Here is a 20,208-nt window from a genome sequence, read left to right on the forward strand (position 1 = left end):
GGACCAAACAGAAACTTTGGATCACTACTACAGAAGCGCACCATCACAACTTCTCCCAGCAGTACAACAGGCTCAGACTGAACAAGAAGTAATTAAGGGAATTAAAGTCAGAACTTCCCATTTAAAAAGACACCGCAGTCTCCTGTGGATAACAACCCATTTAAGCAGCTAAGCATTTCCAGTACATCTAACACCTCAGTGTGCCAATGACAGGGGCCAGGATACTAGTTAAAGCATTAAATTCAACCAGCAATAAAAGCTGAACTGCAAGAATTGAAGTTTTTGGTAGTACTGACAATGCTCATAGAGAGAAGCATAAACAAGATCATCATTCTGTAGGGGGAAAAGCTGCAAATACGATCAATGAGCATGCTCTGTACTGGGCTCAGAGCGAGACAAGACACAAAATCCCACCTGCTCTGAAGGCAGGAAATTGTCACCTCTGGCGTTTTTCTTTCCCTGTTCACATCAGGCTGTATTACAGAGGGAATTTCACCACAGCTTCATGTTACAGAACGAAACACCTTTTAGTTGTGCAATTTTTTACTGACAATACTAATAATTCCCAGTCTTTCTGGCAAGAAAACAAAGTCAAGGCAGAACAAACGCCACTCCCACATAACAGAGAACCCTGGACTGGGAATGTTTCCACGCACTGGCGCAGGCCTCTCAAAAGGAACGGGCAAGGTGGTCACTCCTCCAGCTCCTCCTGATGGCAAGCGACAGGCACAGCACCCTAACAAGGCCCTGGGATGAGAACGTCAAACGCCACAGTAATGGAGACCTAAGCACATAACCAAAACACGGCTTGGTGAAAGGCAAAGCCTGATTTGATCAAATGCTAGCATCAGTGGACGGGGCAGACGCAAACGCACAGGTTGCCTTCTCCAGGTCCACGACGGAGAAACTTCAAGCTGAGCACCAGTTGAGGCCGATGGCTCTGGTTTAAACCTACTGCCCAATGGACTTAGCTAAGGAAAAACGGAGAATGACACCTACAGAACAGAGGAGGGATGTTAACAGTGAGAGGTGATGAGGCTGTCAGGCCCCGCAAGACAGAAGAGAGATTGTTAAGGCAGCCAAGGATATAAGGTTTGAAAATGGCTCAAAATGCAAAGGGTGACTTCCATTCATATATTCATCATCTCAAGAGTTAATATAGCTGCCTGGGTTACCTTTTCTTTTAAGAACAAACATTAAAAAAATCCAAACGATGATGAACAGAGAGAAAGCACACGGGAAAACAATACAAAACACACACAGACACCCCACAGGTATCAAACATTTTATTTATTTGTTAAAGAAACTACAGCAATACACATGATTACAGAATTACGAAGCACTGTAACACAAAAGGAATGAAATGGCCTGGGTCCAAGCATTAACGACCTCACGCCTTTTCTTTCGAACTACCATCACTCAGAAAAATTACATTATCTGAAAAGAAATAAAGAAAAATTAATCTTCAGGATTGCTTTGCCCTGCTGCAAGCCTGCACACCCATAAAAACAACCTATCTGTGTTAAAAGAAGCTGCAAAGACGTGTCTTTTGGAACAGAATAGTTTATAAAATAAAACAGCGTCCGATACAGGGTTCTTGCTCTATCTCCCCAGAAAGCTGCCAGTTCAAGGCGACTGTATATATGCTACGAAACAAGTGTGCTAAACCTGATAAAAAGCTGCTGAACAGGCAAAGATACCAGAAACATTTTAAAATAATGGTTTAATGGTTTCTTCAATTACGATCTCTATCAGTTACAGCTTATTTCCTTTTTGTTTTGTCATTTTCAGTATGCACTACCATGTCATCAGCCTATGGGACTTACAGGAAGCTCATCTTTCATCAAGCCTCAGTAATTTCTAAAGCATCTTGAGACTGGGGATATTAAATATGGAGAAGAAACCATTAGGATAAATACTAATTAAAAAAAAAAAGAGACTGGCTTCTCCCCTTGGGCTATTTGTGAACAGCAGCCTACAGCGCTGCCAGCTGAACTGTTCAGGTGGAAGTCTGATTGCTATTGTTTTAAAGAGGCTGCACAGCAGAAACATACAGAATTGTGGTTGGTTTTTCTCCTTCTCCTCTGGGCCAGCTTTTTTAGATGTACTTGTGTAACAGAAATGTTTGCTCTACTACATAATTACTTTAGCCCTCGCTCAAAAGCCACAAGATAGGGGCTCTACCCACAGTAACGATGTAGGATGCTCGCACTATTTAAAGGCTTAAGGAAAAAGTTGAATTTCCCAGTTCTCTTCTTCACTGTGTCTACCCAAGGGACAAATCTACTCCCTATCCACTTTGTGCTCTTCTTACCACTACTGGCTACCAGATCGAGGTGTTTTTAAATTCTCCATCAAGTTATCCCCACATAAAGCATCTTTCACAAACAGAGGTCCTTAAAGCTGGTGAAGCCTCCAGTCTTAAAAAGGAAGAAAAAATTCCTTGCCAAACCGAGACAAAGCTACTAAACAACCTCTGCTCAGAAAAGGAACGCGCCTGACCTGCAGTACTACATACCAGTGTTTTTAAAACACACAGAATCTACCTGCTGCACCAACTGGTTTATGTGAACAAGCTACGCAGCAGTTTGCAACGACGTGCTCCCGTTTTCTGTGTCTCCACCAGCAGTGCCAGCGGACATCTAGTGCTACAGCCTACTCGTTCTCTCAAAATCCCCAAGTCTGGATTGCAAGGAAGATGACAAACCAAGCTCTGTCCCCAAGGTCCTCCACCCCCTCTCCACTTTAAAAGGGCAAGGTAGGCCTTGGTGTGCTGTTCCTTACCTGCTATAATTGTTGTGGCCTGCCGCCTCACGTTGTTTTTATCCGTATATTCACCATAGTCTATCTTCCCTTCGACATAGAGTCGAGCACTGAAAAAATGAAGAAGTTGGCTCTGGTCACAGAGCTGTACTGCTGTTTTCTCCTTTATATCCAATTGTGAATACACAGGCAAAAGCCTCACTTGTTTGTAGCCTGTCTACTAACTTATTTTATGGCACCTGCATCTTAGCATAGCTCCTGGTCACCTTAATTATTACATCAATCGATTATTAAGGCATTAAATCCTCAACCACATTTGTTATTCACTTACCCCCTCTTCACATACTGATACGTAAGATCCCTGAGGCCCGGTCTGAAGACAGAGATCCTGTGCCATGTTGTCTTCTGACTGATATCACCTAAGGTACATAAAAACAAAGAAGTTGGATGCCAAATCCTCCTTTTGACGCAAGCCTCAGAAATCGGTTTCAACACGTCGGCATTCTCAAATTATGAAAAGTGACGTGGAATGGAAGTGTGCTGGCACTCGATCTCCCACTCCATACTAGAACTCAGCATTCCCCTCATCTGTGTCCAAATGGAAGCATTCCGCAGAAGCACAGTTCAAACCAAGAGATCAGTTTTCCTGAAAGCCAATGCTCATACTAGAAGGATTTTTCTCCCCTCACGCACCACGCCTTGAACAAAAGTTAGAGAGACACACCCATAGCTGCAGACTGATGGAAGAATCAAAGAGAGAACGTAGCGTTCTTTTTTTCCCCCCTCTTGGAATACAAATTAGAGTACGGAACCTGCAACACCTCTGGCAACCCCAGCAGTGAGAAGTTGCCAATTCAATGCTCTGCTCTCCTCCAGAGGAAGGTCAACATGCAGATCTCTATTCAGAGATCAGCAAGAGACACACAAACGCACCAGCGCCTCTGCTGACCTCGAAGGAACTTCCCTGCACCCGAGAGATTTACACGGCAGCCTGAAGACAAAGCGTGGTGCTACTGAACACGCAAACAAGACCTCGGAACACGGCGGAAGCACGTTGCTCACAGCAGACTCACCTCCCTGGGTCGTGTCACCTTCCCCTGTTCGCCACATCTCGTTGGTTGCAAGAGAAAATATGGTAACGGGATTTCTTCCCTCCACTTGCCTCATGACAGGGTCCTGTCCAACCCGGCCGAGTAACTGAACACGGTTCATGGCTGAAACGCGAGAGGGTAAACACACGCACAGGTGAATCAGGATGCCGCCAATCATAGCGAGTCGTAAGTCGGCCGCTTTTGTCAAGGGCCAGAAGAATGACTTTCTGCACCTCCTAACCATTTTTCAAGCTCTCGGGGCTTTTGGCTTATTCAGGCCCTGCAGACAGTTCGCTGTGCCTGTACTATCGTTATCATTGCTGAATAAGCTCATTTAGAAAGCTAAAGGTTCTTTATTCTTTCTGTTCCTTTGTCATCTTTTCCACAGACACGTCCATATGTCACTTGAGACTATTTTGCATTTACTTATCTTGACTTTTACCTTCTTCATTATGACAATATGCATTGTTTTGTCCTTACAACAGTACCTTTAAAACAACAAAGCTGCGTTATTACACCCCATCCTTCGCTAGTCTTTACACAGGTATCAGGACTAGGTGGACACAATTTATTCCTCCTCCTTGTTGAAGGACAACTGGAGGAGGTCAGGGAAGCACCACCCTTGCGCAATGAGCACGTGAACTGAATGGTAAAGTCTGAAGCAAACGCCTGGAGCAAATCATGCCGGGGCAGCAGCCCCCAAACAAGGCCCCCAGCCACATGGGAGTCTGAGAAACAAGCACGTGAGACACCTGAAGGCAGGTATTAGAAAACATGACAACGGCGTACCTGCCTCGCTGCCATCGACAAAGCATGACTCCCTGCCTTTTACAGGTTGTACTCCCTGCCAGGGCTTTTTTCATTTCCCCCTTAAGCGCTGCTTGACTTGAAAACGACCAGACAGGAAGCTACTTCAGAGTCTGGCTGTTGGAAACAACATGTTCTCACTTACCACATTCGGGAGCTACCATCCCCACCCGTTTCTCTCCTGGCACACTTCAGCCATTCTGAAACCAAGGCAAAAACCACAAAGAGTAACAGCTACGTTTCACCACAGGAGCTACTTACATCTTTCGAGCACCAACGAGCCCACCGTGTCAGACTCATGTCTTACAAACTGGCGCAGCACCTGAAGGGACAGACAGGTGTTAGTCTCCAAGACACAAAGTACGAGCAGCGTTTGCGTGCCTTTACACCCCATCTTCCAAATGCTTACAGAGGCTTTGCAAGCAGGGTCTTTCCCAGTGACTTATGGGGGGCACTGAGGGGAGAAATTTGTTCAGCTAAATTAAGCCAACGGGATTATTCAAAGAACATTTGGTTACACTGGGGTTAAAAAAGGAAAAAGGACGGCCCGAAGGTGCATCTCCGGCAATTATTTTTAGGACATGCAGTAACTGCTGTTTTCCATAATACAGAATTGGAGAGGGGTCGGGGGGGTGAAGCAGAGGGATTGTTTAGCTGGGCTTCGGGTTTTGGAAATAAACACAGTTTTGACAGAATCACAGAATGGTTTGGGTTGGAAGGGACCTTACAGCTCATCTGGTTCCAACCCCCCTGCCATGAGCAGGGACACCTTCCACCAGCCCAGGTTGCTCAGAGCTCCATCCAGCCTGGCCTTGAACGCTACCAGACAGCTTCGACAGCTTCATCAGCTTCCCGCTTCGCTCGAGAGACTGACGAGACGTGCCCAAAGCGCGCACCCACAGCACATCAGGGCCGCCAAACCCGAGCGCCGCAGCTCAGCAGCAAAAAGCAAAGGCACCGGCTTAGCGCCGGAAACGTCACGCCCGGGGGCAAAGGGGGGACAGGAAAGCGCGGGAGCGCCTCTGCGAGACCCCCGGAGCCGGAGGAACGCCTCACACCGCCCCCCCCCCCCCGGCAGCGGCTGCAGGGCCCGAGCGCAGCCGAGGAGCCGGCCCACCCCGCCGGAGACGCGACCCCGGCGCCCAGGCCCTTCGGCACGGCTGGACGGCCATTTACTGCCTCGTTCCCCGCGGCCCGGCCCAGGCCGAGGCCCCCGCGCCGGGCACCCCGGGGGACGGACCGCCAGGGCCCAACCCCCGCCGGGCCCCCAGCCAGCCGTTAAACCGTCGCCCGCCGGCCCTACCTGCCACGCCGGTCGCCGCAACATGTTGCCGCCGCCCCTGCGGAGGGAAAAGCACGGCTAAAGCAGCGCCGAAGGGAGCCCCGAGCCCAACGGCCCCAGCGAAAGGCCCCGCCGCCCGCTCCCGCCCGACCCCGCGCCCTCCGCACCTCTCCCGCCGCCACCGCCACCCCGCGCACGGCCGGAAGCGGAAGGGAGGGGAGGGGTCCTGCGCAAAGAGGGTCCGGGGGGAAACGCGCCCCTCTCCCCCGCCGGCAGCGCACGGCCCCCAGAGGCGAGAAGAAGTAGTCACTGCGCCGTAGGTAAAAGGATTAAAATCTTTATTTGCGCGTGTCGCTTCTTCAAGGGTAGGATCCGACGGTTTAAGCCCCAACGCTTGGAAACCGGACTCCATTAAAACCTGAGACGCCCTCCCTGGGGACAGCACACCGCTCCGGCCCAGCGCCCACCGCCAGGCCCTCTGCCAGCGTCGGGGGCCAGATACAAATAATAAATGAATACACACTTCACGGGGGCAGGTCCAAAAAACCTGGCCTGGCCCAAAAATCCCTTCCTGCTTGCCCCCACCTCTGCTGGGAGGCAGCTGCGCTGGGTGCCGGAAGGGAAGCGGGCGCAGACCCCCCCCTACCAGCACACGACACGACAGTGGCTGCTCCCCTGCGTCAGGCAAGGAGTCCTTGCCCCCTGACACAAAACAAGTCGGGCGTCAGGGACTAGTCTGCAAGAGCTCAGCCACGTCAGCTACGTGATGCTGTCTTTGGCTCTGAAAGGTGAGGCTGGGGAAGTCTTCCTTCAGCTGCCAAATAAGGCCCCCTTAACTCCAAGTGTTTCCTTCTACTCTTTGTCCCCCTCAATGAACTGCAGCTCCGATTGCACCCCAAGTCCACCAGCACTGCTGTGTAACCAGTCTGACTCCTGATGGGTAAAGCTGTCTACCATCGTCTCCACCTCCTTGCTTCTAGGAGGACCCAGCTGTAGAAGCTGTCTCCCTGTACAGCCACTGTCTCCCCTCTGAAGATATGCAGGTGGCCAGAGCGTTAAGACCACAAAAACCCACATCATCAATAACAGAGCCCAACTACACAAAGAGGGAAGCAAGTAGAGGAAATGCCATCCTTTCCCTTCTATGGCAAAGCTATTCTTAGTCTAGGACAAGACCAGCTACACAAGAAAATAAACAGGTAAGAGTCTGAGGACAATAATCTTAAATCCCATGATTTGACACTTTAAGACAGTCATTCTTCCCTCAGCCATCATCTTGTCATAACTAATGAGGGAATAAAAAAAAACCACGACAGGGAGAGCCAATACAGGGCACTGGTCTGTGCAGAGCCTCTGCTTTTACAGGTCCGAAAAGCTCTGGCTGCTGCGTGGCCAACACAGAAGTTCAGTAACCCAAAGTAAAGCTAAATGAGCGAGAGCTCTTCCCTCCCACCAGGCGCTTGCTCTTCTGCTTAGAAGAGGTTTCAGGCTCTTGAAACTTGGCACTTCCTAAGGGCTGGTCCTTCATGAGGGTCTGGGCAAGGCGGGCTGCTCTAAGTTCCCTGCAGGGGGGAGATGGGAGGAAGAGGAGAGGAAGAAAACCAGGTCATGCATGAATCCCCCCCAGCTACAGAAGAAAGGTACAATCCTGCACAAGATGGTTGCTGCAGTATGCATTGCTGGGGAGTGGTGACTTTTAACCCCTGTAGGTTTCTTTAGCATTTTTACTTCAGAACAGATGGGCTTTGAAGGTTGACCAAAGAAAACTATGCATCAGGTCAGCAACAAACATCTAACTAGCACCAGTATGAAGAGCCCGTAGACCAGTTTTTCTCCCATTCTTTCAGATATTTGTGATGGGAGAACTTGGATCAATACCATCTTGTGCAGCACAAGTACCTAAAAGGCACATGCTTCTTTTCCACTGCCTTTTTTCCCTGCTGACTGCTGCTCTCCCAGAGCATACGCTCTCCTGTCTACGTGGAAAAGTGCAATAGTCAGCTGGGGAATAGCTAAGAGGAGCAATAGGGCAGTTCCTAGATCCCAGCACCTCAAAACATTACTGCCAACAGCAGCGAGAGGGGGCAAGCAGAAAGAGGATGTCTGCCACCACCTGCTATTTCTCTTCCTTCTGTGCTAGACCCCTGCCTCAGTGCAGTATCAATTCCTCCTCTGCCCACTGGCTGCATATTGTATCAGCCTTTTCCACCACCAGTGGCTGGAGTAAGCCTGCAAGTTCACTGCTCTAACTCAGCCAGCTCCTCAAAGGCAGCAGTGACCCACAGCTGCTTGGGCACTACAAGTCCCTGCTACAGCCGCATCGCCCTCCTGGCTCCAGGCACAGGAGCTGACAGGTGTTTCTGCACATTGGGTCTCCCCGCACGACCACCCTACATTCAACCCTGGTGCCCATGTCTTCTCCCCTTTGAGCCCAAGCCAGCCCTACCTTTCCAGCATGGCAGTCTTGCGCTTCTCCATGTTTAGCTGCTTCTGGAGCTGCACAGCTTTCCCATGTGAAGGGCAGAGAACTGGATGTTTAGTAAGAGCTGTGGCAGAAGGTCTTTCCACTGGGTCAGGATGGATCATGAGCTAGAAGGCAAAGGAGTCGGGGTTTAACGCTCCCTCTGTCACACACCAACTGGAAAAGCCTCCATCCTGTCGAGGCTACTTCCTCACCTTGAGAAGTTCAAGCAAGCGATGGGGAAGCTTCTGGGGCATCGTCGGTACATTGCCTTTGCGGATGTGGTGCCACATGGCCCCGTTGTGAGGCAGCGGTGCTGCGCCGGCTGCTAGAGCTACTGTGAGTGCCAGGGCAAAGATGTCTGCCTTCGGCAAATAGCAGTATTGCTGCGGAGGGAAGGCAAGCAGTTACAGAAAGGAACATCTTGCTGTGCTGAGCAGAGGTCAGCTGGGATACCAGATCAAAAAGAAACAGCTAAGCCGCTGCGCATATAACACTGCCTTCACCATCCCAGTTAGCTGTTTTCTCCTCTTTAGGATTAAAACCACTGACAGCAAGTTGTTTTGGTAACTAATAGCACATGTTAGCTTTCACCCAGTCATGAGGAGCTTGCAGCCCGCATTAGGATCACTGCAGCAAATCCGGAGGACAGGCTAACGAACATGTGCCTCCAGCACTCACCACAGGGCAATAAGCTTGCCATGCTACTAAAGACTGCATGCAGTTTGGTGACCTAGTAGCTCCCAAGTGCACCTGCAGCACAAAAAGATACTGTTGCTTAAACACCGGAGCTGATGAGCACATCCAAGCTGGTTGTTGCATACCGATTCCCTTTTTGTTCGCTGCCTAAAGTGGCAAAACTGCAGTCAGCTTAAGAGGTGCCTTGTGCCTCCCAGCTCCCCACACCACCTGATCAGCGTTTGCTGGACAAGGCATTTGTCTGGGTGCGTATATTCCTCAGTAATCACATCCAGCAGTTTAATCTCAGCTGGGTGTGTAAATACAATGTCTCCAAACTGATAAAAGTTTGTCCCATTCATCCCTCACAGGTAGAATAGTCACAATAATCTGATGATAAAGTTACTTACGCAGTACATTAAACATTTACATGACAAAACCCAGGCCTATACTGTTGTAAATAAAGTATTAAGTTCACTGATTTCCCAGCCAGACCAGACACAAGAAAGATGAGGTAAGGCAAGGAATATGCCAGACTAATGATTTCACTACAGCAGATCTCTCCCCACTTGCCCACCACCCACCATACCTCTTGCAAAATCTCATTGGCCAAAAACCGTCTGTCTCCTTCTTCCACCTGGGGGTTTGTTATTGATGTCACATGGCCAAGGTCACCTGAGACAAAGAATAAGCAGCTAATGAAGCACACTGATTTAGATCTCCTCCATCAATAAAAGCCTGCATTTTATAGGCAACAACAGAGCAATCAGGAAACACTGAATAAGAGAGCAAGCCTGCTTCTACTCAGGCATCTGGGCTTGGGAACAAGCACAAGAGCTTTCTAGGACTTATCTTCTTAGAGGAATTACTTCTGGTAATTAGCAGAGGCATTCAGGACTATGCCATCAGTTTTGTATGCAAGTCTCTTCAGCCAGCAAGACAGAGCAACATCAAGCAGTACTAAGCAGTCCTAATCTTAAGCTAGTTGTAAAGTTGGCCAAAACCTACCAATCTTATACACCACACCGGAAGAGAATTCATCATCGCTGTCACTCTCATCCTGCCCAGCAGGGCTCTCAACTGCCAGCTTGTGACAGATGAAGATGTTACCTGCAAGACAGTGCAGTTTAGCAATAGTGTGGTATCAGTAGCCAGACTGCAGCAGCCTGACAACTTTGTAGAAATCCCACCTGTCAAGCTAGTTAAGCTTTACAGCCAGAGAAATCCTGCACATCCTTCCCACCCATTAGTCTGCTTTCTGCCCAGTTTACAACTGCCTTCTGTCAGCTGTATTGCTGAACATGTATATCTCGTGCATAAGATATCCCCCCATAATCAACTTTTCTGCCCCTCCCTCTGCTCGCCAAGCTAGAAGCACGATTTCAGCAGGAAAGAGGAGCTCTGCTGTAATGACTATAATAACTCTGCTATAATTATGTGACTAGGCAGGGGGACCATGGCCCTGGAGCTGCCCATTCTCAGCTGCAGAGAAGAAAGCTTGTTACTATGTTTTGCAGGAACTCAGTCCCTCAGGGTAAGTAGAATAAATACTCCCTTCTCACTCCAGCTTTCACATTCAAAGGTGAAGTGTTGTGCAACAAGACAGCAGCAAATAAGGAGGTCCCTGTCTTCGTTAGCAGCCCTACTTGCTCCACCAGTATGAAAGCAATTCCCATGAGTGAGGATTATGAAGATCATGAGACGGAAGCAGAATGCTGCCAACTATCAGAGAAGGCTCAGGTTTAGAGTAGCAGTAGTGGCAAGACTAAAAAACCCACAAGACATTCACCTTTTAGGGCAAGATCCTCTTTCCTTTGAAGCACTGCAACAGGTCCAGTCAGAAGGACCCATTACATGTTCTACCCTTGGAGGGTCACTTGGAGGACCCTCCAAAGCGAAGCACTCCACTTACTAGGTTTGATATCCATGTGCACAAGGCCAGAGTTGTGGATGTATTTGAGCCCCATGGAGACTTGTAACAATATTTCTTTCAGCTCTGCTTCTGGGAAATACTGGCCAAGCTTCGCATTTTCCAGCAGCACATCTTGGAGACTCCCACCTAGGTGAAAGCAGTGAGACTGAGACCTGAGAAAGATTTTGTGGAGCACCATGTTTGAAATAGTTTAGTAGAAACTACTGCCCAGAGTGCTTGCAGGCTTGCCAGTGACAAACCCTAACCAGGCCTGCTCTATATGCTCTAGTGGTCAAACATGGACATTACCACTCGGCTTCAGCCTTCCCATTGCCTCAGGGCACCCTGCCTCCTGCTTGCCAAGGACCAAGCAGCTGCATTTCTACCTACAGCACCAGAAGCGCTGAGCTGATAGTGACACTGGTGCTGCTGCAAGTGAACAGTGGAAAAGCTAATTACTTTTGCCGTGCTTACAGGCAGAAAGCAGGTATCTGAATAGTGGAGCAAGGAAATTTAGGTCCCACTAGCAGACTTTTGATTAATGAACCTAACATTTGACACAGAAACAGAGTTTTGTGGGTCTCCATTAAGGCACTCTGGCTGTTTCAGGACTAGCAAATACATGGCCTCTCTCCCCATCAGCCTGCCACGTTTCATCGTTACCTCCACCAGATTTGAAGTCATTACTCCAAATAGCTATCACTACTCACTGAGCCCCAAGACTGCAGGAGCCATTGAAAGATGAGCTACATATTTGCCTTCAGCTGCTCCGGTAGCTGCTCTGGTAGTGTCCTTTCCAATGTCTCCCAAACAGTGGTATGGCCAAGGGCAAACCCAGGTAAGGTTGTACCACCCTGCCTGCAGCACCCCATTTACAGTTTACCTCATTATTTAGCTCCATTCTTCTGCAACCATTGAGCCCTTTCTTCTAGCCAAGATGCAAGGTGCCCTCATCTCAACCTGGCAGCCACTCTTCAAATCATTACTCCCCTCCATTAGAAAGGCTTTGTTTCCAAGATACACAGCACTTGTTAGCTGCTCTTGAGTCACTCGTGTCAGGTTTTACCCGGGCAGTCTCAGACGCAGCTCTAAGCATCAGCATGGGGAATAATTTTCCAGGCCAGCCACAGAGGAACAGTTTTAAAATCCCACAAATGAGATAGCATTCAATACTTGTAAGACATTGGCACCATTCAGACCTTTGTCTGAATATTATGAGCCCTTACTAGATTCTCCATGGAACTGCAGCCCCAGCACAGTTTGCTTTGTGGTAAGCCAAAACGTCCCATGTTTGAGTACAAAAGAAGGTAACTGCACCCATCCCGAGACCTGACCTGTAGCCAAGTCACAGCTCTCACCGTTGCAGTGCTCGTTCTGGATAATCATGTGATCGTCCTCTGCCCACGCTGAGTAGTAGCGCACAACGTGGGGGTGGTGTCCAAGGACAGCGTGAGCATAAACCTCCCGCAGTGCCAGCTGCCTAGAGAAGCAAGCACAGAAAAAGCCATGGTGACAGGGTGCCAGCGTCCTGCGTGAGACAGAGGAGCCCAGGTTTGCAGCTGGCTCAAGAAAGGGGGAGCAGAGGTGTTTAGGACCCTCTTGCATTTTGGCAGACAAAATGGCTCTCGCAGTTACTGAAGCAAAACCTGCCCCTGCCCTGAAAAGGATGTTGAGGAATGCCACATCAAGCATGCTGAGCAGCTGTCAAAAAAAGAAATAATCGCTGAGCAAGTCTTTTGTTAAGGAGGCAAAGGCAGCTTCAGACACTTTGCTTCAGCATGCAGGACACCACCACTAGCTGGTCAATACAGACGTGAGCAGTGCTGGCCACACAGCGGGGCAGGGGCATAACACAAATGAACAATACATTTGGTGTTTATTGTTTTAAAGACACCGCCTGCACAGACCCGAGGAGTTCAGGTAAGCTGCCATCTCACTTTGCAATGCATGTGGCTTCTTCCTTTTCTCAGACATTTACAGTCAGTAGTCCCAAAACAGTAACTCCCCCCACTCTCCCAGCTGTTCAGTTTTTGCTCGTGCCACTCCTCTGATACCTTGAGATCCACACTCCCTCCCTTCCCCATCACACCTCCCAAGAACATGCCCATCATTTCTACTGGCACTTTCTAGCTAGCGCACTCACTCATCCGAGGATCCTGCCAGAGGCCTTTTGGAGCGTTTGATGGCGTAAACACATCCATCAAGGCGCTTGATGCACTTGTAGACAGATCCAAATTCCCCCACACCGATTTTTTCTAGTTCCAGGAACTCCTTCTTGTAGCGGGAAACCATGTTGCTCTCTTTCAGAGGATATCTCTACAGGTCACAAAAACAGCAGACACAGTATGAGCTAGAAGACTCCGATAACAACATCTGTCACATTTGTGAGCTGTGTAGCACTTGCTCACACAGAGCACCCACAGTGCTCCCTCTCCCATTACGGGTGTTCATCCGGACACACACTGGCAGTTCTTGAAATGCTGCCTTACGCTTACGCAAGTTGGGTTTTTTCTGACCACCTAACAAAGGTCATCTTGGCCTGATGTGGCCAAGTTTTTTGGGTTTTTTGGGGTTTTGGTTTTTTTAAAATCATGACTTGTTGGCCATAGTGGAAGAAATTGCAGCTAAGGAGAACTGTAGCCTAGTAGGCTGTATGTGCCCAAGCCTCCTTTGGGTTACTGTCATCACATCTCCTCTCTCGGCAGCCCTGCCCAGTTGCTAGACCCAGAGCTGATGGAGTCAGACAGGGAACCAACAGCAGGCAACAACAAAATACTTGTCTTTCGCCCAGCTCCTGCAAACTTGAGAAGACCTGTCACAAGCCTTGCTTGGTGGAAGTCCAGCCCCTCTGAATTAGCCAGACTCACGTACTGAACCTGTGTTTAAACAAGAGCCATCGCCTATTTTGACCTCGGGAGAGAAGCTTGGTGTGTTGGCTTAACGCTGCCCCAGCTATCTAAGAGCCACTTTACTCTGCCCGGCAGCAAGGATGTTCTGTGTCAGTTCAGGCTCTCATCAGGTTGAAAGCACCAGCTATTGACTAACAGCAGATTAGCAGGGCTCAGTGTATCTGTTTGTGTTCTCAGTGACTTCTCACCAGGAGCCACTTTTCCACAAAGAGCTGAAAGCCTGCAAAACAGCTGCAACATCATTACTGCTACAGTAATGGTCACCAGGGAAATACAAGCTGCTGGTACTGCTTGTAGAGTGATGTCTACTGGCAGGGGAGAGAAGTGAAGAAAAGATAAGCAGCAGAGCATGAAGTGAACAACAGGAGAGTGGACTAAGTGATTTTTCTTCATCTTCCTGCATCTCTTACAGGGACAGTAGCTCATGTTGCACAGCAGTTTCCACATAAACCACTGCTGGGATTGCTGCTAGTATATGGTATATGGCCTTAAAGGTTGGGGGCAAGGAGCTGGACCTCACAGCCAGCCAGATGTGGCCCATATGAAACATCAGCCCTTCACAACAAGTTGCATTTCATGAGGCAGGTATATTTTACATTATCTTAAAAGCTCAGGGAATAAAAGGTACCACCTAGATGCAATTTTATACCTGTATTATGTGCTCATTCTAATCGGCGCTGGAGCAGAATAATATTTCTGCGAGTCACAAGTTATTTGAGGCTTTCTTCTAAGGAAAACAATAATTATGGTAGCCCCGGATGCTACCCAGTAGCACATTTGCTCTGCAGCTGTAGTTTTTCCATGGAGACCAGTTTGTCTGCAATACCAGCCTCCTCGGCTAGAGGGCACCGTTATTCTTCCAGTGAGCAAGCAATTCTGCCTACCTGCACCAGACATACCTCCTTCAAGGGGCTGCTCAGCAAAATTTGGATTTTTACCTCCCCTGAACACAGATATTTAATTCAGGCTTGGGTAGCTTCCCCCCAGACAAAACTGGGAAGAGGGCAGGCGGCTGCGGGACATGGGTTCCCACGCCAGCCCAGTTCTGCCAGCGCTGCTGGGGGTACACGAGACCTCGCACCCTGCCCCGCGCAGCCAGGCCAGCACACCCCACTGCTGAGGTCTGCCAGCAGAGCACAGACATTGGCAAGGCAAGAGAACTTGGTTTAACATTATGAGACAGTGTTCCCTGTCCTGTAGCTACAGGTGGGGTCTGTGCTCAGACCCCAAGGCTCAGACACCCCAGCCAGATCTCTTCCTGCTGAAGGACAGTACAGAATTTGCTGCCTCACTTCAGAAGTTTGCCATTGTGGCTATTGCAGTTGAAACTCTGCCCTCGGTACTTATCCACATCAGAACTGTCCAGCTCAGCCTTTCTGGTTTCGCAGTGCAGGTCCATATATTATTTGCAATACAGAAACCATATTCCATTCACATCCAAAGATTCCCAGCACACCGATTCATAGGAACAGCAATACACCTGCTGCTTTTTAAACCAGAGGTATGGTCACTCTTCACACTAATTCAATATAGTAATACAGTAATTACTTTCCCCCTCCGAGGAACCCAGATTATATTACATTTCCTAGAAAGACCTCCTGATCAAATCTGGCGAATTTTAGGATTAATTGTCAAAGTTTTAGACCTGCTTTAGTACAAGTTTCCTTTAGAGCTAGGAATCACCAGTTTGTGGTCTCAAACAAATGGTAACATAAACATTCGGCTTGGAACTATTCTATCATAGGTATTCATCCTCTGTCACGATCCCATGATTTCAATTCCAGTAGCAGAATAAATTTCATCAAGCACCAAGTATTTACAAGCATCTTATCCCCTCTGTGAGGGGAGTACACAGAGACACTCACCTTGGTAGGGAGCTCCTGTTTTATCTGGCTTCTTGGATCAGGATCCCTCCTATAATAGAAGTTTAGGAAACTCTGGATGTATTATTTCAGTGGAGCAATCCAACTGAGATTTGAAATGAAAACATTTTTCAAAAGAATCTCCAAACCTCACTTGACAGTTTAAAGATCTGTTTTACAGAGGAATAATACACAATGAGTTTCTAGTTGAGGCCTCAAAGACTGTAGTCCCAGTCTAGGAAGTCTTTGTTTCCATTTAGAAAGCCTCCACATACCAACTTTTGTAGTGTCCACGGGACACAGAAGCATCATCCTTCCAGCCACCTGGTACAGCTACACAGAAGATAACCTTGCACCAGCAGCTCCCAGCTAAAGAGAGCACTGCCCCACGGTGCTTTCAAGGGGGGTATCCCGCTGAGGCTATGAAAGAAGCTGAACATCATTGTATAGCACACAGGTGTTTGACCAAGCTTGTGTTGTGGTTAACCCAGACCACACCTGGAACTTTCGCAGGTCAGCAGTAGCCTGCACCCAGCTTAAAAGCTGTATTACATGCAAACATGTACGTCATTTCTTCCGAGTTGTGGCCATGTGCCTAACTGAACCAAGCGCCACTCTGCCCACGGTCGAGAAAGAAGGGGTACAGTTGTCTCCCACAGCCATAGCGCTGAGGTTAGCTGTTGATCCCCCACTTCCATTTCTGAACAAAGGAAATGATTGATTTTATTTATATTTCTGTTACCTTCATATGTCTGCTAATGTTTGCTCTGCACCAATGAATACTGCAGAAGCGAATGATTCATTGTTAGCAAACAAGGCCAGGTACTAAACATCGCCATCATTACTCATCTCCTCCAAACAGTCTCCTTCCAGCCTGTTATTTAAGAGTAGTTTACTTACAGTTCTCCTCTGGTCTTCCGCTTGCCATTAGGCAGAAAGAGCATTTGTCGATACGACTCTGGTGTGAAGGGATTAATGTTGACAAGGGAGGCTTGGGCAGAGTCATCTGAGTCAGCACCAGGAGTAAATCTCAGATGTCGGAAGCCTTTGGGTGGCATCTTTGTCCCAGATGAAGGAAAAGCTGTCTTCGATAACAGGCTCTGTATTGAGGAAAAAAAAAAAGTGGCTGATACACGAGCAAAATGTTTTCAGTCCTGCTATGTCAGAATAAAATCTCTGCTCTCCAGCAAAGCGAGAACTCAGCTCCTTTCCTCAGGATAGCCGAATCATCAAAACCCACATCCCCAATTTAGTCCTGACAGCTTTCTTCTCCTTCCGTGAAGGATGACATTCTTTGTTAAGGCCTTTCAGACTATTCCCTGCTCACTTGGGTGAGGCCTGCAGAGCCATTTTGGCAAGCACAGTCCTCAAGAGGAGCCAGCTGCTCATCTTTCCCACCTACAGAGACACAGAAATTGCATCATATGTTGCATTAACATGGAAGACCCAGTTCTGCCAAGCGTGGACTGTTGCATCAGTTTGGTCAGGACAGGTTTGTCAGGAGATGAGAGGAAACATCACCCAAGTTTCCTTTTGGTTCCCCAGCAATAAGCAGCATTATCACAGGGGAAGTTGGTAGAAATATTTTGATGTGGCTTCTGGAAAAGTGACCAGAAAACAGTTCTCCTTGAGAAGAAAGCATAACTTCACAGAAGCACCCAGTTTTGATCTGAATACAGAAGAAATCTGCTTACTTTCCATGATTTGATCCCTTCAGTAACTATCAGCTTTTAGAAATACAGGTTTATTTTAGATTTGTTTCAGCTTCAAGAGAGTGGCCTAAGGTCTAAAGGGGTTTTCAACATATCTTTCTTCTAGTTAAAAGCCCTTTAAGAACACAGAACTCTCCCCATCACAAAGATCAAGATACTTCTATATCTTTTTGACCCAACAGCTGTCTCACTCTTGTGAGTGGAGATGTGGCTCCAGGATCATACCCAGAGTTCCTCCCTTCTCTCATTGAAAGTTCTGGAAGATAAAAAACCCTAGAGCTGTATACAGTATCCTGCATCCACCTAATTGATGCTGCACTCATGGATATAGATACTTCTGGGACATCCCTCTATTTCTATGCCATACTTGGCAGTTCAGCTGCTGGTTTACTATGACCCTGAAAGTGCTTCTTGATCACCTTCTCAAGCCCTGGTCTGCATCTCCTTGCTCTTGGAGAGAAGAGCTCTGCATATAGATGTATTAAAAGCAGTCTATGTCCAAGCCCAGTTTACCCAGCAGCTTAGAAGCTCTGTAGAATTGTTCTATGTTCTAGTCTAGCTAGAAGTCAAGAAAGGGATCTGAAATACCAGTGCAGCCTGCTGTTGTACGCATGCAGTTCCCCATCTGCTCTACCAGGGCTCTATTTCATAATCAAGCAGACTTGTCTCCTGTAACATCATCTGAGAGCATCTGCTGCCATGTAGCTCAAGGCAGCTACCATAGCTAGCTCTAGCAATCTGTTCCAGGATCAGGTAAGTCCACAAAATACAATCATCTACCTCCTCTGCCATGCATCCTAGCTGGCACTCCAGCCTCATCTGTCTGCGGTTCGACGCAGCTCCGCTCTCCGACCCTTTTCTCTCAGCTTCAAGTTTTCCAAGATCAATGCTTGCAGCCTCATTTATAAGCAGATTTAGGTCCCTTAGAGCCCACCTTTTGCAGCATGCTTGGAAACCAAGACCTTCCTCCCAGAAGACAACAAAGCGAAAGAAATTGTTGATTTAGTGCAGCTACTGCTTCTGGGCTACAAGGTGACAAACCACTGGCAGCATGTCTTGAAGCATCCAGCCAACACGTCATCTACACAAGAGCACACACTGAAAGCACCCTGCACTGCCAGTAGCCCGTCTGGCCTGGAAGCGATTCTAGACCTCTCACCTATTTTCAGATCAGGAAAATCTCAGGGAGGTTTCTCATAAAGGGTGATTGCAGGAAATTCTTGGAGTGATGCCGCTTAGAGCTGCCTTCCCCTAGAGAGCAGCAGGCCATTCCTCAGTAAATAAGGCCGCACAGCAGGTCATACGCTGCCGCGGGATCATCCTTCTCTCCACATAATCAAGTTTCCAGAGGGGGAGAGAAGTCAAATCCTAGCTCAGAGGTACTAAAAGGATCAATCTTCTATGTACCACTTAAGCAAAAGAGCAGCCAGTCTCTCAGCAGAGCAGAAATACGGAGAGAGGCCTGAAAGAGTCCATTTCATTGCAAGCTGTGAATGCTAAAAGCCAGTGCACGCAACAGAAGTTATCTGGGAACAGAGAAGCTGGCGCCAAGTCTCCACTTGTGCTTACAGAAGACAAAAAAGCAGCTCTGTTATACTCTATACAAGAGTTTCTCCAGAAAACAGGGCCTGGGATCATTCTTCCAAGAAGCTAGCTCAGTAGAGAAGTTACATTTTAGGACAGTGACACAGTGGAAGACAGGCCAACCTTCCTCCACAAGCACACGCTGAGTTGTTACCCCTTCCACAGGGCCTTTGCTATCCTAAGAACAGTCCTGCTTTCCCCAGATTCACTGAGCAGCTCAGTTCCACAGAGCAAGCTCGTCGGAAGCAGTCCAGAGCTGCCAGACTAAATATACCACATCCACAATGCCATTTCCAACCTTCTCTTCAGAGAAAACCCACCTGCCCCCAACAGCGTGCTGAACAGAGCAGTCGGTGCAGCTGCCCGTCTCCAAGCTCCCCCTGGAGCGATGAGCTCCTCGAAGGGAGATGCATTTATCCCCCTGGGAGCACACTGCAGGCTCCTACAGAGATGCTACAGATGTCCATTCCCCTAAGCAGAGTGCAAGGGGCACACAGGCAGCCAAGGCACATGGTGGTCATTTTTTAAGTCAGACTGGCCCCGCACTGACAAACTGGTTTTAACAACAGCTCGGAAAAAGTCAAGACACTTGTTCCCACCGACAAGTTTCTATTCACGCTCACAGACTAACTCTTCCATAGCCAAGCAGCTCACAGACCAGGTTTCTGAGGGAAGAGCAGGCGCTAACAACAATAAAGTTACAAAAATGCTTTCCACAGCGCTAACAACAGACCCCTTCACCGCCCACGCAGCGATGCCCCGGCGACGCTGCAGACCCTGCCCGCTCAGACGTGGAGCTGGCCCATGCCATTACCTTGGGAGTGTACGGGGTGTCACAGAGCTGCAGTTTCTTCCAGGTGATGTGCAGTGGTGTCTCAGCATTACCCTGGCTCTTGCTCACGGCCGGGGAAGGCTGCAGAGTGGGACTCACCCAGGCTTTCCTCCTGCTGGGGAAAGCCTCGTTAAGCTTTCCCTGAGGGGTTGCTAGCAGAGGACTGCTCCCTTGCCAGTTCTGGAACTTGCAGCTCTGGTGTGGGCTTGAGCTCAGGGCATCCTCCTCATCTACGCTTCTGTCTTCACTCTCTTCACCACAACTGGAAAAATCCAGTCGCTGAATAAATTCATCACTGTTGTCCCAGTCATCCAT

At 48.5% G+C, this 20,208-nt stretch overlaps 1 protein-coding gene across 3 annotated transcripts; it reads right to left on the bottom strand.

Moving 5' to 3' along the window:
• Positions 1-1,270: 1,270 nt before the first annotated feature.
• Positions 1,271-20,208, bottom strand: LOC104328003 (WEE2 oocyte meiosis inhibiting kinase). Of its 3 annotated transcripts, XM_075429038.1 has the most exons (16): positions 19,876-20,208; positions 16,666-16,865; positions 15,769-15,817; positions 13,138-13,310; positions 12,353-12,474; positions 10,995-11,141; positions 10,091-10,192; positions 9,672-9,757; positions 8,620-8,790; positions 8,390-8,532; positions 5,965-6,001; positions 4,923-4,983; positions 3,837-3,977; positions 3,095-3,182; positions 2,785-2,873; positions 1,271-1,437 (listed from the first exon to the last, which is right to left on the bottom strand). In XM_075429038.1, the coding sequence occupies exons 1-16, from the start codon at positions 20,206-20,208 to the stop codon at positions 1,391-1,393; spliced, it is 1,989 nt and encodes a 662-aa protein (XP_075285153.1). In that variant the 3' UTR covers positions 1,271-1,390. The 3 variants fall into 3 exon arrangements, with proteins under 3 accessions (XP_075285153.1, XP_075285154.1, XP_009931263.2); XM_009932961.2 differs by lacking the exons at positions 1,271-1,437; positions 2,785-2,873; positions 3,095-3,182; ... (1 more) ...; positions 4,923-4,983; positions 5,965-6,001 and adding an exon at positions 7,341-7,505; XM_075429039.1 differs by lacking the exons at positions 8,390-8,532; positions 8,620-8,790; positions 9,672-9,757; ... (5 more) ...; positions 16,666-16,865; positions 19,876-20,208 and adding an exon at positions 6,111-6,159.

This window comes from Opisthocomus hoazin, chromosome 8 (assembly GCF_030867145.1).
Source record: "Opisthocomus hoazin isolate bOpiHoa1 chromosome 8, bOpiHoa1.hap1, whole genome shotgun sequence".
In the NCBI taxonomy this organism is placed as follows: Eukaryota; Metazoa; Chordata; class Aves; order Opisthocomiformes; family Opisthocomidae; genus Opisthocomus; species Opisthocomus hoazin.

Excerpts from the sequence above, each read along its gene's own strand:
- LOC104328003 (XM_075429038.1), bottom strand. The coding sequence starts at position 20,208 with ATGGATGACTGGGACAACAGTGATGAATTTATTCAGCGACTGGATTTT. Across the intron at positions 9,758-10,090 it reads CGGTGTGGTGTATAAGATTG|GTGACCTTGGCCATGTGACA; the intron begins GTAGGTTTTGGC and ends TCTTTGTCTCAG. Across the intron at positions 2,874-3,094 it reads TATCAGTATGTGAAGAGGGG|TGCTCGACTCTATGTCGAAG; the intron begins GTAAGTGAATAA and ends TCATTTTTTCAG.